Source organism: Arachis ipaensis, chromosome B1, assembly GCF_059453495.1.
Source record: "Arachis ipaensis isolate K30076 ecotype BB chromosome B1, ASM5945349v1, whole genome shotgun sequence".
Classification (NCBI taxonomy): Eukaryota; Viridiplantae; Streptophyta; class Magnoliopsida; order Fabales; family Fabaceae; genus Arachis; species Arachis ipaensis.
In genome coordinates this window covers 1,137,183-1,153,456 of record NC_142436.1, presented here as the reverse complement: position 1 = coordinate 1,153,456, position 16,274 = coordinate 1,137,183, and the positions used below count along the sequence as shown (strand labels likewise).

The 16,274-nt window shown below is 37.6% G+C and overlaps 1 protein-coding gene across 1 annotated transcript; it reads right to left on the bottom strand.

The window, feature by feature from the left end:
• Positions 1–11,477: 11,477 nt before the first annotated feature.
• LOC148575526 (uncharacterized) lies at positions 11,478–15,532 on the bottom strand. The gene is made up of 7 exons (XM_088502275.1): positions 15,307–15,532; positions 15,086–15,186; positions 13,295–13,471; positions 12,727–12,798; positions 12,208–12,412; positions 11,796–12,123; positions 11,478–11,535 (listed from the first exon to the last, which is right to left on the bottom strand). The coding sequence occupies exons 1-7, from the start codon at positions 15,530–15,532 to the stop codon at positions 11,478–11,480; spliced, it is 1,167 nt and encodes a 388-aa protein (XP_088358401.1).
• Between the last annotated feature and the right edge of the window lie 742 nt (positions 15,533–16,274).

Genomic DNA, 16,274 nt, shown 5'->3' with positions numbered 1-16,274 from the left:
ATGTTTGGTACGAGCATGATGAACCTGATTTTTAGCCAAATGAATTATACTTTGACTATCACAACTCAGATTCAGGTAATCTTACTGAAACCCCAAATCATCTAGAAGACCCCTTAGGCACAATGCTTCTTTCACCCCTTCTACTACTGCCATGTACTCAACCTATGTAGTAGATAGTGACAATGTAGCTTGTAACATCGATCACCAACTAACTGGAGCACCTTGTATTTTATATATATAACCGGCCGTAGAACGTCTTCTGTCTAGATCACCAGCATAATCAAAATCAACAAAGTCGCTGATTTGACATGATTTTCCACTAAAGCATAAACTGAAGGTTGTGGTAGGCTTAGAGAAGGGGGGTTGAATCTATGCCTTCCTTTTTAATTACTGTTGTTACCCTTTTAAAACAGATTTGCAATTCTGATTCTGTTTTAACTTAGCAGCGGAAATTTATGAGACAATTTATTTTTGTCTCATGAATATCAGAAAACAGAACACAGCAGAGAAGAGAAAAGCTAACACCAGCATGTATCCTGGTTCGGTTGCCTTGTGCTATGCAACCTACATCCAGTCTCCTCCACAACTGTGGAAGAATTTCACTATAGTTAACAGTATTACATACACCAATAACACAGGATTGACCCAATCCTTTCACACTCAAGTTCTAACCTAACTTGACATTGGCTATGCTAATACCTAACTATACCTCTTAGTGCTAACCCAACTAAGAAAGGGATACCATTCAGATACTAGATACAAGACACTTAATCAACCTAAAGAAATCAGAAAATAACTCTAGGCTTTTCTCTCAAGTGTATCTCTCAGCCTTTTTCCACTCATGGCTTTTTCTCAAGCTTTCTCACAATGCCTTTTCTCTCAAGAAATTACAGAAAGATAAACATTGAAAAGAACATTACAATCAGTAAAACATGAAGGAGATTGACTTCATCAACAGCCTCTGTGTTATGCGAAAAACCAGATTAGCAAGCCTCTGATTCAGTTCTTCATACTGGCGGAATGCACCTTTGATTAGGTTACACTGTCCAGTTAGTTGAACTTCTTCAAAGAGCTCTCTCAGAACAATAACCTCTATTCACTGGTTTTCTCTCCTTAGTTTCTGAATGAACAGCAAGCTTCTTTTATCTCCTTGCATGTGGCTGAGTTCTTCTTCCAAGGTCAACACCTTGAGCCTTGAGCTTCACCAACCCACAAGCTTACTTTTTCTTCTCAAGCATCAAAGTAGAACCTTTGCTTCTGACTCTTCCAACTTGACCGAAAGCCATGAAGAAGTAACCAAAATTGTTTTTCCAATGGTCAACCAAATCTGAACCATAGAGATGCAACTTGGTTCCCAAGTTTTGATTAAGTCCGTAGATACACAGCAGAATGGGGCAGCAAACAACTTTCCCTTCAAATCCATTTTCGGGTAGTGCAGAGAGTTGGGAAGAAGGGATAAAGATTTGATGCATGCAAGATGAGATGGATTACCTTTCTTAAGCTTGATTTAGCTTGGGATTTCTGTTTTAGCTTCTGTGCTTCAAGCTTCAACTCTCTCTCTCTTGCTTCTTTGGTTAATGGCTTATGGAAGAAGCTTTTCTTCTCTTTCTCTTTCTTGCTTTTTCTGAAATCTTGATGTGACTTGATTAGAAGAAAGAAGAACGTTGCTTTTGATTAAGCATGAGAGAGGAAATTTCAATTCTGAAACCGGTTCGGGCTTGGATTGGGAATTAGTATGTATGGCCCGATTTAATTTCTTTGGTTTCTTCCTTTGATTTTGCTTGGGCTCTATATTTTGCTTTCAGCCCAATATTCTTTGCTGAATGCTTTTTATTCCATTTGGGCTATTAACATTTGGCCTGCAACAATAAACAATTAGTTAATAAGTAGATATAATTAATCAACACTAATTATTTATTTTGCTCAAAAATAATGTTTGTCATCATTAATTAATTTAGTTAATTTCTTAACTCAACAATCTCCCCCTTGATGACAAACATGATTTAAGTAATAATCAAAAGGAAATAATTCTGAGTTAGGTTTAGAAAACTCCCTTTGATTTTATGTTGCTCCCCTTATCCTTTTCAATCGTAGCTCCCCCTTAATCTTTGCTTCCCTCTTTGTCCCTGTTTCACATTGTACTTAAAGAAAGCACAATAAAGAGTTATGTACAATATATCTTGTACAAGGGATATCAAATGAGCAACATCACATAATCAGCCCAACATGAGCAACATCACATAATCAGCCCAACATCAAGCTATTACCATCAGCAAACAAATTCAGCATGTGAGAAACAAGTAAATAAGTAAAAAAATAAGTAACAAAGTCTTGTATCATTACTCCCCCTTTTGTCATCAAGGGCGGATAACATTGCAAGATCAACAACAAAACAACACTATAAACCCTGCAAGAAAGGTTAGTGTACAGCCAAAATAACTGTCTAAATAACCAAAAGTGAATCAGTGTTCAAAGTTATTACAGTTATCCAAGACAACAAAAGTATACCAAGCAGTAGCAAAATAAACAGAGTTTATGAGACAAAAAAATGAGCAGCATCAGCAGATTTTATGAGACAAATCCTAGGCATCAGAACCATTCCCTTCCGAAACAGCATCCTCTTCAACATCAGTGGCAGCATCTTCATCAGTTTGAAGGTTATCAATGAACGTCATTAGTACAGCCACCCTATCCCTTGACTTCTTTAGGAAGTTCTCATGCTTGCTAGCCAGCTTCCTTTTCTCTTTGCTCAATTCAATCAAGTGGTTCGATTGAGAGATAAACTCTTGAGCAACATCCCTGACCACATTCAGCAGAGTGGATTTCTTCCCAGTGGAAATGGAAGTACCCTCAGTGGAAGGAGCAGTGGAATCCTCAGGGACAAAATCCTCATCTTCATCATCTAGGACGACTCGTTCAGATCGAGTGGGTCCTTTATTCTGTTTCACTGAACCACCCCCCTTTAGGTATGAATGTCTATTTTCATATTTCTCATTGGTCAAGTCAACACCAAAATACTCAAAAATACAAGTTAGAAACATGCCATAAGGTAGAGCTTTGTCCTTTTCACTTCTAACAGAATCAAACATGTATCTAACCATCAAATATGCAAATGAAATTTCAGTTTTGGTGAGAATGGCATATAATACAAGAGTGTCAGTGTATGAAACCCTTTGATATGAACCACTTTGAGGAAGAATAATGTGGTTGACCATGCGGTGCAACTGAGCACGTTCATATCCTAGGGCTTTGTGTGTGGGTGTAATGCCATTTATCAAGGAGATATGTTCACAAATACTAGCCAGGGCATCATTGTAAGAGACACCAACTCCTTCATCCCACTTAACTGACGTGTAGGCACAGGGCCCAACATCAGTATACTTCAAAGCTTCACTGATGGTCTCATTGTTTAAAACGATATCGCGGCCCTTGACATACGAATGAGCAGTGCCCTCATGATAAGTCATGTTTGCATAAAACTCTTTTACCAACAAGGGATAAACAGGTTTATTGATATCAAAAAGGTGATTCCAGTCCAGAAAAATCAAGTTATCAACAAAAGGAAAACCTTTTCTTTTCAAAGATGGCAAATCAGCGAGAAAAGAGGGACAAAGGGTACGATACTGGATAACCTTCTCATAAAAATCATTGTTCATGGCAGATTTGAATCTATAAGGGTTATAGTTCGAATGAGAAGTCAAAAAGTGAGCTTTGTGATCAAAAGGTCCAATGTCTGGTTCTTTAACATTCTGGAGAGGGACTCGAGTGTTACCTCGTTGAGATCGCATTGGAACCGACCTGGATTTGGGTTGTGTTGGCTCGGTTATGGGTTCCTCTGTCGCCTGACGTTTGCCTTTAGAGGAGCCAGGTTTTGCTGAACTTGGTTTTGAGGAGCCAGGCTTGGAGGGTGTGGCCTTCGGTGGTGGCGTCGGCTTGGCAGAGGCAGGGTACCTTGGGGTATTCTTGGTTCGTGCCATGGATGCTGTGCGAGGAGGAGAGGTAGGAGGAGAAGGAGAAGGGGTAAAGGTGCGGTCTTGAGAGCGAGTGGAAGGCTTTGTGGGCAGCTTGAAGATCTTTTCACGAGGAGGCCTTTTAGGAATGGTTTTCTTCCTCATTTGGTTAGAGTCAGTCTTTTGAGGGAAGAGAAGCAGTAAAGTGAGTGGGAAGAAACCGAAGAGTGTGTGGAGAAGTTATGGAGGGAAGAGAGGGAGTGTTGGTAACCGTACCCAAAAAGTGGATTTCCAAAACCATGCAACTGCATCACCATTTGAAAAGACTTGAAAAGACATGACCTCATTCAAGAAAGATTTTATTTGATTTTAAAAATTAATTTTAAAATTTGAAAAACAACAATATTAACCTGAAACACCCTTTTGGGCCAAAATTAGATCCTCTTGAAAATCTTTTGGGCCACAAAACCTTTATTAAAAACTTTTCATGAAACACATAAGTCATCAAAAACTAACACACAAGATTGTAACATTCATAGTTGGGCCTTGAGGTGATTTGGATTTAATAAAACATATAGGACAACCCAGATCCGAATTGAGGTTGGTCCAGATCAATTTTTTTTTTTTTTTACTTGAAGCAAGCCCAGAACACGTTGACATGAGGAAAACGTTCATCACCTGCCCAGAATTGTCTCATACCTGTTTATGAGACAAAAAGCTCCAGCAAATACATTAGCATTTTTCAAACAAGGAATTATAACTCAAAATTCCTAAACAAGTCCTAAGCATGCAGAATCTATCCTCAGCTAATGGTTTTGTAAAAATATCTGCTAATTGCTCCTCTGATTTAACAAATTGAATACTAATATCCCCTTTTTGGACATGTTCTCTTATTGAGTGAAATTTCACTTCAATATGCTTAGTCCTAGAGTGCAAAACTGGATTTTTAGAAATATTAATGGCACTCATATTATCACACAGCAGGGGAATATTTTCAGCCTTTAATTTGTAATCAGCAAGCTGTGTTTTTAACCATAAAAGCTGAGAACAACAAGAAGAAGCAGCTATATACTCAGCCTCTGCAGTGGAAAGGGCCACTGTTGGTTGCTTCTTACTTGACCATACATTTAAGGACTTCCCAAGGAAGCAACATAAACCAGAAGTGCTCCTTCTATCAACTCTATCACCAGCAAAATCTGCATCACAATAACCAACTGCAGAAAAATCATCAATCTTAGGATACCAAAGACCAAAATTGGATGTGCCATGAACATATCTAATGATCCTTTTAACTGCAGAAAGATGTGACTCTTTTGGTTTGGATTGGAACCTAGAACACAATCCAACACTTTGCACAATATCGGGTCTAGAGGAAGTTAAGTACATAAGAGAGCCAATCATTCCTCTATACCTAGTCTCATCAACATCTTTCTCAGTTTCTCCCTTATCTAATTTAGAATTAGGATGCATGGGAGTTCCCATGGGTTTGGCATTTTCCATACCAAATTTCTTAACTAATTCCTTGGCATACTTCTCTTGATGAATGAAAATACCTTTTTCAGTTTGTTTAATTTGCAGCCCAAGGAAGAAATTAAGTTCACCCATCATACTCATGTCAAATTCACTTGTCATGAGTTTTCCAAATTCAGAACAAAGGGATTCATTAGCTGATCCAAAAATAATGTCATCAACATATATTTGGACTAGGATAAAAGAATCATTAGAATTCTTGATAAATAGAGTTGTATCAGTGGTGCCTCTTTGAAAACCATTTTTCAAAAGAAAAGAGCTAAGTCTCTCATACCAAGCTCTAGGAGCTTGTCTTAAACCATAGAGAGCTTTAGATAGTTTGAAAACATGATCAAAATGCTCTTTATTTTCAAAACCAGGAGGCTGCTCCACATACACTTCTCTATCTATCACTCCATTCAAAAATGCACATTTCACATCCATTTGGTATAATTTAAAACCACAAAATGCAGCATAGGCTAAGAGAAGTCTTATGGCTTCCATTCGGGCAACAGGGGCAAAGGATTCATCAAAGTCGATTCCTTCTTCTTGGTCATATCCTTGTGCCACCAGCCTTGCCTTGTTCCTTGCAATGCTACCATCTTCTCCCAATTTGTTCCGGAATATCCACTTGGTGCCGGTCACTTTCTTTCCACTTGGCCTTGGAACCAACGTCCACACTTGGTTCTTTTCAAACTCAAGAAGCTCATCCTCCATAGCTTTAACCCAAGAAGGGTCACTAAGTGCTTCCTTGACGTTTTGAGGCTCTATTTGTGAAAGAAGGGCAATGTTTGAACCTTCATTTGCCTTTCTAGTGGAGGACCTTGTTTGCACCCCATGAGAGACGTCCCCAATGACAAATTCCTCAGGATAATTCTTCAAGAATCTCCATTCACGAGGTCTGGTGGACTTGGAGGCAGATTCAGTCACCAAGGGATTCTGTGTGCTGCTGTCTGCAGAATTTCCTTCAGATTCATGAGACAAAATGGAATTGTCTCTTGAATTTTCATCATTTGCTGTTTCTGGTTCAGCTTGTCCAGAATTCTCTTTTCCATGATTCTGAGCATTCTCATCCTCCTTTTGAGCTTGATTTCCTGCATCAACATCTTCCAAAATGCTTTGCACCAAGTTAGTATCACAGAATGTAACATGTATGGACTCTTCAATAATTCTAGCATCTTGATGATAAACCCTATATGCTTTACTAGTTGTGGAATATCCAACAAACAAACACTCATAAGCCTTTGGATCAAATTTTCCCAAATTTTCTTTGTTATTTAAAACAAAACATTTACATCCAAAGATGTGCAAGTAATCTAAGTTTGGTGGGTAGCCTTTCCAAAGTTCATAAGGGGTTTTCTTCAAAAATTTCCTTATGATTGTTCTATTTAAAATGTGGCAAGCTGTGTTAACCGCTTCAGCCCAAAGGAATTTTGGAACATTGCTCTCACAAAGCATGGCTCTTGTCATTTCTTGTATGCTTCTATTTCTTCTTTCCACAACACCATTTTGTTGTGGTGTTCTTGGACAAGAGAAGTTGTGAGATATTCCAAATTCCTCACAAAAGGATTCAAACAAATTATTTTCAAATTCAGTTCCATGATCACTTCTTATAGAAGAGATTTTCAAATCCTTTTCATTTTGAATTTTCTTGCAAAAAGGTTCAAAGGCCGAAAAGGCTTCATTTTTGTGTGCAAGAAATAAGACCCAACCAAACCTAGTGTAGTCATCCACAATTACTAAACCATAATGTTTACCACCTAGGCTTTGAGTTCTTGTTGGACCAAATAAATCAATGTGTAGCAACTCAAGTGGTCTTTTAGTAGAGATGTCTTCCTTTGGTTTAAAAGAACTTTTTGTTTGTTTTCCCATTTGGCAAGCATCACAAGTGATGTCTTTGTCAAACTTTATCAAAGGAAGACCTCTTACTAATTCTTTCTTTACAAGTTTGTTTATTTGAAACATACTTGCATGGCCCAATCTCTTGTGCCATAACCACTTTTCAGATTCTTTAGAGTGAAGACAAGCTACATTTTGATTCTTTAGTTCATCAAGAGTAAGTCCATACATATTATTGAAACGCTTGGCAACAAACATCACTTCATTTGTCTTTTCATTAACAACACAGCATTCAAGCCTTTTGAAAACAACTAAATATCCCAAATCACACAGCTGACTTATACTTAAAAGATTGTGCTTTAAACCACAAACTAAAAGTACATCATCAATGAAAGTAGATTGCTCATTACCTACTTTTCCAACAGCAATGATTTTACCTTTACCATCATCTCCAAAGGTCACAAAACCTCCATCATACTTATTTAGTTTGATGAAGTAGGTTGACCTTCCAGTCATGTGCCTTGAACATCCACTATCCATGTACCACATGTCCTTTTTGTTTTTGGATGCTAGGCAAATCTGCATGATGAGTTTCAAGTAGCCTTAGGTATCCAAATTAATTTGGATCCTTTGAAGTTAATCCATCTTGGTTGCCCAAGTGCATTGAAATCGCAAACAATATTGTAGACTTTGTTTCCTACAACTCTCTTTTCAATGAAGCATTGTGCATATGAGTGACCAAATTTCTTGTAATTAACACAATGATTTTCTGGTGTGTGTTGCTGAAACTGATGTGAGTTATATTGCTTGAAATGATTAAAGCTTTGAAATTTTCTGGTTCTTGGAGGAGATGCATTTCTTTTGACAAACTGATTTTTAGTAAAGTTATTCCTCTTTGCAAAGACATTTTCACCAGAATTTTTTTGAATATTTTTGCCTTTCGAAAATGAGGTTTTGTTGTAAAAAGTTGGTTTCTTGAAAGCAGCCTCATTTTTCGAAATATAACCCAAACCTGGCCGGTTTGAACTCGGTTCAGTTTTTGGTGAAGGGTCAGTTTCACTTGTGTATACTTCATCAAATTTTTCTTCAAATGTTGGAGCATTTTCAATACCAGATTTGTTTGGTATGGTTTTGGTATTTGATGAAGAAGCCACAAACTTTATAGAGGAAATATTAGAAGATGCATCTTCCTTGGCTATGTAGCCTAAACCAGATTTTTCAAACAATGGTCTTTGACTTGCAAGTAATTTGTCCAAGTTACTAGAACCTTGAGCAAATTTTGCTAAGTCACTATTCAGCCTTTTAACCATATCATTTAATCTTTTATTTTCAGCAATTAACTCATGTGAAGGATCCACAATATGCTTTCCTTTTAATTTTTCAAGTTCAGATTTTAGAAATCTGTTTTCTTCAATGATGTCCAAAGCACATTCAGTTTCCTTCACTTTTTCTTTTAAAAATTCATTTTCAGCTCTTAACACATTTCTTTCAGATCTGCATTCATTGTATTTATCAAGCAGTTTTGATGTGTTTAAAGTGAGATCATCAATAATAACATGCAAGTCCTCAATGGTCAAGTCATAATAGTTTACCTCATCAAGATTGTTGTTTCCAGCCATGAAGCAGTCTTTGTCATCTCCTTCAGATTCTTCTTCTTCATTTGAGTCATTCTCAAGATCCTCCCAAGCTGCCATGAGTACTCTCTTCCTTTCCCTCTTGTCTTTGTCCTCCTTTTTGAGCTTTGGACAGTTTGACTTGAAGTGTCCAGCCTCCTTGCAATGATGGCATGTCACCTTGCTCAAGTCCATCTTTTGCTTCTTTGAACTTGAACCCTTGTATTTGCTCTTGCTTTTCATCATCCTTCTAAATTTCCTAGCAAAAAACAAAAGTTCGTCATCTGAAATACCATCACTAGACTCACTCTCTTTTGGTTCTATTTGTGACTTGAGGGCTATTCCCTTTTTCTTTGAGTCTGTGTTTGTGTGTGTGGCTTCATAGGCAAGGAGTTTTCCTCTCAGCTCATCATAGGTTATGGGACTTATGTTGTTACTCTCGGTTAGGACAGTGGCAGTGTTTTCCCACTCTTTTGTGAGGCTTCTGAGGAGTTTTCTCACCAAGGTTTGTTCTGCATAGTTTGTACCCATAGCATCAAGGTTGTTGATTATGATTGAGAATCTCTCAAATGCTTCATCAATGCTTTCTCCATCCTTCATGCTAAACATCTCATACTCTTTTCGCAGCATATCAATCCTCGTTTCTTTGACTTGTTTAGTGCCTTCGTGTGTAACCTGGAGTTTTTCCCAGATTTCTTTGGCTGTCTTGCATCTAGACACCTTCCGGTATTCTTCGAAGCTGATAGCACAATGAAGAAGGTTGATTGCTTTAGCGTTCAGCTCTATCTTCTTCTTGTCATCTTCATTCCATTCAGCTTCTTCTTTCGGAGTCACCACTCCATCAGCACTTGTTTTTGTTGGGATCTTGGGACCACTCACAACGATCTTCCATAAGTTGTAGTCAATGGATTGGATGAAGATCCTTATCCTTTCTTTCCAGTAGGAATAGTTCTTTCCGTTAAAGAAAGGTGGCCGGTTGTTTGACTGACCTTCAGTGAGGGTGTAGGCAATTGTGGTTGTGCCCAGATTGTTCGCCATTGGATCTTTGCTCCAAGCGGTTAAGCTTGATTCTTGAGACCTTAGCTCCTGATACCAATTGAAGGTTGTGGTAGGCTTAGAGAAGGGGGGTTGAATCTATGCCTTCCTTTTTAATTACTGTTGTTACCCTTTTAAAACAGATTTGCAATTCTGATTCTGTTTTAACTTAGCAGCGGAAATTTATGAGACAATTTATTTTTGTCTCATGAATATCAGAAAACAGAACACAGCAGAGAAGAGAAAAGCTAACACCAGCATGTATCCTGGTTCGGTTGCCTTGTGCTATGCAACCTACATCCAGTCTCCTCCACAACTGTGGAAGAATTTCACTATAGTTAACAGTATTACATACACCAATAACACAGGATTGACCCAATCCTTTCACACTCAAGTTCTAACCTAACTTGACATTGGCTATGCTAATACCTAACTATACCTCTTAGTGCTAACCCAACTAAGAAAGGGATACCATTCAGATACTAGATACAAGACACTTAATCAACCTAAAGAAATCAGAAAATAACTCTAGGCTTTTCTCTCAAGTGTATCTCTCAGCCTTTTTCCACTCATGGCTTTTTCTCAAGCTTTCTCACAATGCCTTTTCTCTCAAGAAATTACAGAAAGATAAACATTGAAAAGAACATTACAATCAGTAAAACATGAAGGAGATTGACTTCATCAACAGCCTCTGTGTTATGCGAAAAACCAGATTAGCAAGCCTCTGATTCAGTTCTTCATACTGGCGGAATGCACCTTTGATTAGGTTACACTGTCCAGTTAGTTGAACTTCTTCAAAGAGCTTTCTCAGAACAATAACCTCTATTCACTGGTTTTCTCTCCTTAGTTTCTGAATGAACAGCAAGCTTCTTTTATCTCCTTGCATGTGGCTGAGTTCTTCTTCCAAGGTCAACACCTTGAGCCTTGAGCTTCACCAACCCACAAGCTTACTTTTTCTTCTCAAGCATCAAAGTAGAACCTTTGCTTCTGACTCTTCCAACTTGACCGAAATCCATGAAGAAGTAACCAAAATTGTTTTTCCAATGGTCAACCAAATCTGAACCATAGAGATGCAACTTGGTTCCCAAGTTTTGATTAAGTCCGTAGATACACAGCAGAATGGGGCAGCAAACAACTTTCCCTTCAAAGCCATTTTCGGGTAGTGCAGAGAGTTGGGAAGAAGGGATGAAGATTTGATGCATGCAAGATGAGATGGATTACCTTTCTTAAGCTTGATTTAGCTTGGGATTTCTGTTTTAGCTTCTGTGCTTCAAGCTTCAACTCTCTCTCTCTTGCTTCTTTGGTTAATGGCTTATGGAAGAAGCTTTTCTTCTCTTTCTCTTTCTTGCTTTTTCTGAAATCTTGATGTGACTTGATTAGAAGAAAGAAGAACGTTGCTTTTGGTTAAGCATGAGAGAGGAAATTTCAATTCTGAAACCGGTTCGGGCTTGGATTGGGAATTAGTATGTATGGCCCGATTTAATTTCTTTGGTTTCTTCCTTTGATTTTGCTTGGGCTCTATATTTTGCTTTCAGCCCAATATTCTTTGCTGAATGCTTTTTATTCCATTTGGGCTATTAACATTTGGCCTGCAACAATAAACAATTAGTTAATAAGTAGATATAATTAATCAACACTAATTATTTATTTTGCTCAAAAATAATGTTTGTCATCATTAATTAATTTAGTTAATTTCTTAACTCAACATAAACATATGTCAATGGTACCCTTCAAGTACTTTAATATCCACTTGACTGCTTCCCAGTGTGCCTTACCCGAATTTGCCGTGAACCTGTTAATAATACTGACTGCCTGTGAAATATTTGGGCGTGTACACACCATAGCATACATTAGGCTACCGACTGCACTAGTATAAGGTACATTTTCCATGTAAGTCTTATCTTCTGCTGTTGTGGGAGATTGTTTACCAGAAAGCTTGAAATGTGGAGCCAATGGTGTTACTACTGGCTTAGCATTTTTTATTTCGAACCGTTCAATAACGCGCTCAATGTACCCTCTCTGGCTCAAGAACAATTTTCGGTTTGATCTCTCTCTTTTAATTTTCATGCATAATATTTTTCGTGCAACACCCAAATTTTTTGTTTCAAATTCTTTACCAAGTTGAACCTTTAACCTATCTATCTCCACCTTGCTCTTAGAAGCAATAAGCATGTCATCTACATACAATAGAAGATAGATATAATCACTTCCAAAAAGCTTATGAATGTATACACAACAATCATAATTACTTCTGGAAAAACCTTGTTTTAACATAAAGGAGTCAAATTGCTTATACCACTGTCGAGGAGATTGTTTCAATCCATATAGCGATTTCTTTAAGCGATATACCTGATTTTCTTTACCCTCAACCTTAAAACCCTCAGGTTGATACATGTAAATTTCTTCCTCTAAGTCACCATGCAAGAAAGATGTCTTTACATCTAGCTGTTCCAACTTAAGATCACCCTGAGCAACGAGACTCAAAAGCACCTTATGGAAGTGTCCTTCACCACAGGAGAAAATATTTCATTGTAATCAACACCTTTTTTTTTTGTGCAAATCCCTTTGCTACTAACATAGCTTTGAATCTTGTACCATCTGACTTAGTAGGATCTTCTTTTCTTTTATACACCCATTTACAACCAATTGCAATCTTTACCACGGGCAACGGGACCACCTCCCATGTCTTGTTCTTATAGAGAGATTGCATCTCTTTTTTCATGGCGACCAACCAATTTTCTCTATATTTGTCTTTGATAGAAAATTTGAAGGTGACTGACAATAGGATGCTGTATCTCTTTATGATCAAGTTCATCCTCTGCATTATCTCGAGTAGCATTAGGATGCTCCACCTGAACATTATTAGAATCTATTTATTGGTATTTAGACTCTATCTCCACCACTTGAGTATTTAAAGTTTTTCCAACATCACCATCATCTGGCTCGTATCTTTAGACAAAGCTACCATAAATCGTTCATCAAAGGTAATATCCCTGCTAATTACAAACTTAGAATCATTTACGCTCCAAAGACGATACCCTTGAACCCCTCTTGGATACCCCAAAAAGATTGTCTTTTTAGCTCTATCATCAAGTTTATTATCTTTGACATGATAATAGGCGGTGCATGCAAAAACTCTAAGTTTCTCGTAGTCTGCAAGTTTTCCTTACCCCACTTTATAAGGTGTGTCTCCATCTAGAGAAGGTTCACTATGTAGCAAGCTGTAGCAACTAACTCTGCCCACCACTCTCTGCCTAACCCAGAATTAGAGCGCATACACTGTGCCTTCTCAAGTAGCATATGATTCAGTCGTTTAGCGGCTCCATTTTGCTATGGTGTTTCTCTAACTGTCCAGTATCTCACAATGCCTTCTCGATCACAGAACTCCTTAAAAGCACCATCCGTGTACTCTGTGTCATTATCTGATCGTAGAGTTTTTAGCTTCCTACCTATTCGGTTTTCAACCATTGCTCTCCATCGCTTAAACGTGTCGAATACCTCATTCTTATGCTTGAGGAAGTAAACCTAAATATACCTAGAATAATCATTAACAAAAGTAACAAAATACCTGGAACCATGATAAACCCCATTTTTAGGGTTTATCTTGTGCTTAATTTAGGGGATTTTATCAACTTTTCTCACATTTATTCAATGAAATGGAATGGTTTCATGACTTTCTCCTAATTTGTGTTAAGAGTGAAAACATGTTTTTTAGGCATTTAATTGGTTAATTTTAATTCACCTTTGATTCCATTAGATGCCTTGATATGCGTGTTAGTGATTTCAAGTTTAAGAGGCAAGGACTGGATCAAAAGAGTGAAGAGTAAAGCATGCAAGTGGATAATTCATGAAGAAATGAGCTTGTGAAGATTTCAAAGCGACGCGCACACGTGAGAAGGTCATTTGTCAAGCGACGCGTACGCGTGACATGACGCGTACGCGTGACAAGGAGAATTGCAATATGACCTGTACGCGTGATCGACGCGCACGCATGGAAAGCGGCACGTGACCTCATTAAAGGCAATTCGCTGGGGGCGATTTCTGAGCTTCCCAGACCCATATCCAACTCATTTCTGAGCCTATTACATGCAGAATTCAAGAGGGGTCAAGGGAGGCAATTAGTGGAGTTTTTATCATGCTTTAGTTAGTTTCTAGAGAGAGAAGCTCTCTCTCTTCTCTCTAGAATTAGGTTAGGTGTAGATTAGGATTTCTTTAGATCTAGGTTTAATTCATACTTTGATTTACTTTTTCTTTATAATTTTTTGTTCCTTTATCTTTATTTTCTTAGTTTAGTATTCTACTCCTTGTATTTGTTTACCTTGTTGTTGATGCACTCTTTTTCCTTTGATTTCAATTAATGCAATTTATGTTTGATGTTTCTTTATGTTTAATTGAATTGTGCTGTTAATTCCCTTGCAATTGGTAGTTGTAGATTTACATTTCTTGTCATTTTATCTTGCTTTCCTTTTATGCCTTCCAAGTGTTTGACAAAATGCTTGGAAGGATGTTAGAGTAGATTTTTGTGTTCTTGCCTTGGGATGGTAACTTAAGTAAACTTGAGTTGCTAATGTCCAAGTGATTGATAATTGGTATCCATTGGCTCTAGCTTTCACTAAGTTCATTAGTGAGGAGGCTAGGACTTATGGATTAGGATTGATATAGCTCATTTGACTTTTCTTTACTTGTTAGAGGATGACTTAATGGAATTGATCATTTATCCTTGCAATTATCATGTTGTGGTTAGTGACAAGGATAAAGCTCCTTAACCATCAACCATTGCCAAGATCTTTTTATCATTTGAGTTTCATTTACTTTCTTGCCATCTATTTTTCATGTCCCTTATTCAAAACCCCAAAAATACTTGTCCCATAACCAATAACAAGAACACTTCCCTGCAATTCCTTGAGAGACGACCCGAGGTTTAAATACTTCGATTATTTTTATTGGGGTTGTACTTGTGACAAACAATTGTTGGTTTAGAACTATACTTGCAACGAGATTTCATTAAGAAATTCTTTACCGACACAAAATCTTCACATCAAACCACTATTGGAAGTAACTTTAGATGGGCCAATCATCAGTATGCACGTAGTCTAATAACAACCCTCTGCTTTTGTGTTTAGTTGTAGAAAACTTCACCCTGTATGCCTTTCCATACACGCAATGCTCACAGAATTTCATTTGTGGTTTCTTCATATTCTTCAACAAACCTTGTCCACAAAGCAATGATGGACCTTTCTCTGACATATGTCCAAGCCGCATGTGTCATATTCTTGTGCAATTTGTTTGATCTCTACTTTCACAGATTCCAACTGCTAACTCACATGTGACTGTTGTCCCCAAAAGAGAATAAAGATTACCGTGATGAACTCCCTTCATCACTACCAAAGAACCATGAACAACTTTTAGTACCCCATTTTTTGCAACTATTTTGCAACCATTTTTCTCTAACAAACCTATGGAGATAAGAGTCTTCCGCAAGTCTGGAATATGTCTCACATCCTTTGAGCTTCTTACTATTTCATCATACATCTTGATTCTTATAATACCCAACCCCACAGTTTTACAAGCATGATCATTGCCCATTAAAACTGTGCCACTATTTATGCTTTGATAGGTAGTAAACCACTTTTTATTTGGGCACATATGGTGAGATGCTCCTGAATCAAGAATCCACTTATCGAAGATTTCATAAGATTGTTTTGTCACAAAATAACAGTCCTCTTCATCATTTGAGACGTAGCTTGCTCTTGCTTTTCTTTTGAGTTGTCATTGTTCTGTTTCTTGAAAGTTATCTTTTTATTTGGATAATTTGCTTTGAAATATCCAGACTCTCCACATTTAAAGTATCTTCTCTCCGCATGAGGTCCAGATTTTGGCCTAGATTTTCCACGCTTATTACCTTTTCCTCTTTCATTAGTCCTTCCTCTAGTCGCGAACAATCCTTGTGCTTGATCATTATACTCTCTTTCATTTAGAGATGACATTACACTTGTAGCAACCTTACGTAGATCATCCGCTAAAAGTGATGCTCTCGTCTCATCCATGGTCAGAGTGTCACCCACCAGCATCAATGTCTACACCAGATTTTCATAGGACTTCGGTACTGAAAGTAACAATATGAGTGTCTGATCCTCATCAACAACCTTCACATCTATATCCTTTAAGTTTGATATAATCCCATCAAACTTATTGATATATTATCGGATTGAGGTACCTTCTTCCATCTTGCATGTATACAATTTGAATTTTAAGTAGATCATGTTCGTTAGAGTCTTTGTCATGAAGTTACTCTCTAACTTTGCCCAAACGCCTGCTGCAGTTGCTT

Excerpts from the sequence above, each read along its gene's own strand:
- LOC148575526 (XM_088502275.1), bottom strand. The coding sequence starts at position 15,532 with ATGGGCAATGATCATGCTTGTAAAACTGTGGGGTTGGGTATTATAAGA. Across the intron at positions 13,472-15,085 it reads TGTATGGAAAGGCATACAGG|GTTTACTTCCTCAAGCATAA; the intron begins GTGAAGTTTTCT and ends AGGTATATTTAG. Across the intron at positions 12,799-13,294 it reads GCATTGTGAGATACTGGACA|GTGGAGCATCCTAATGCTAC; the intron begins GTTAGAGAAACA and ends AATAATGTTCAG.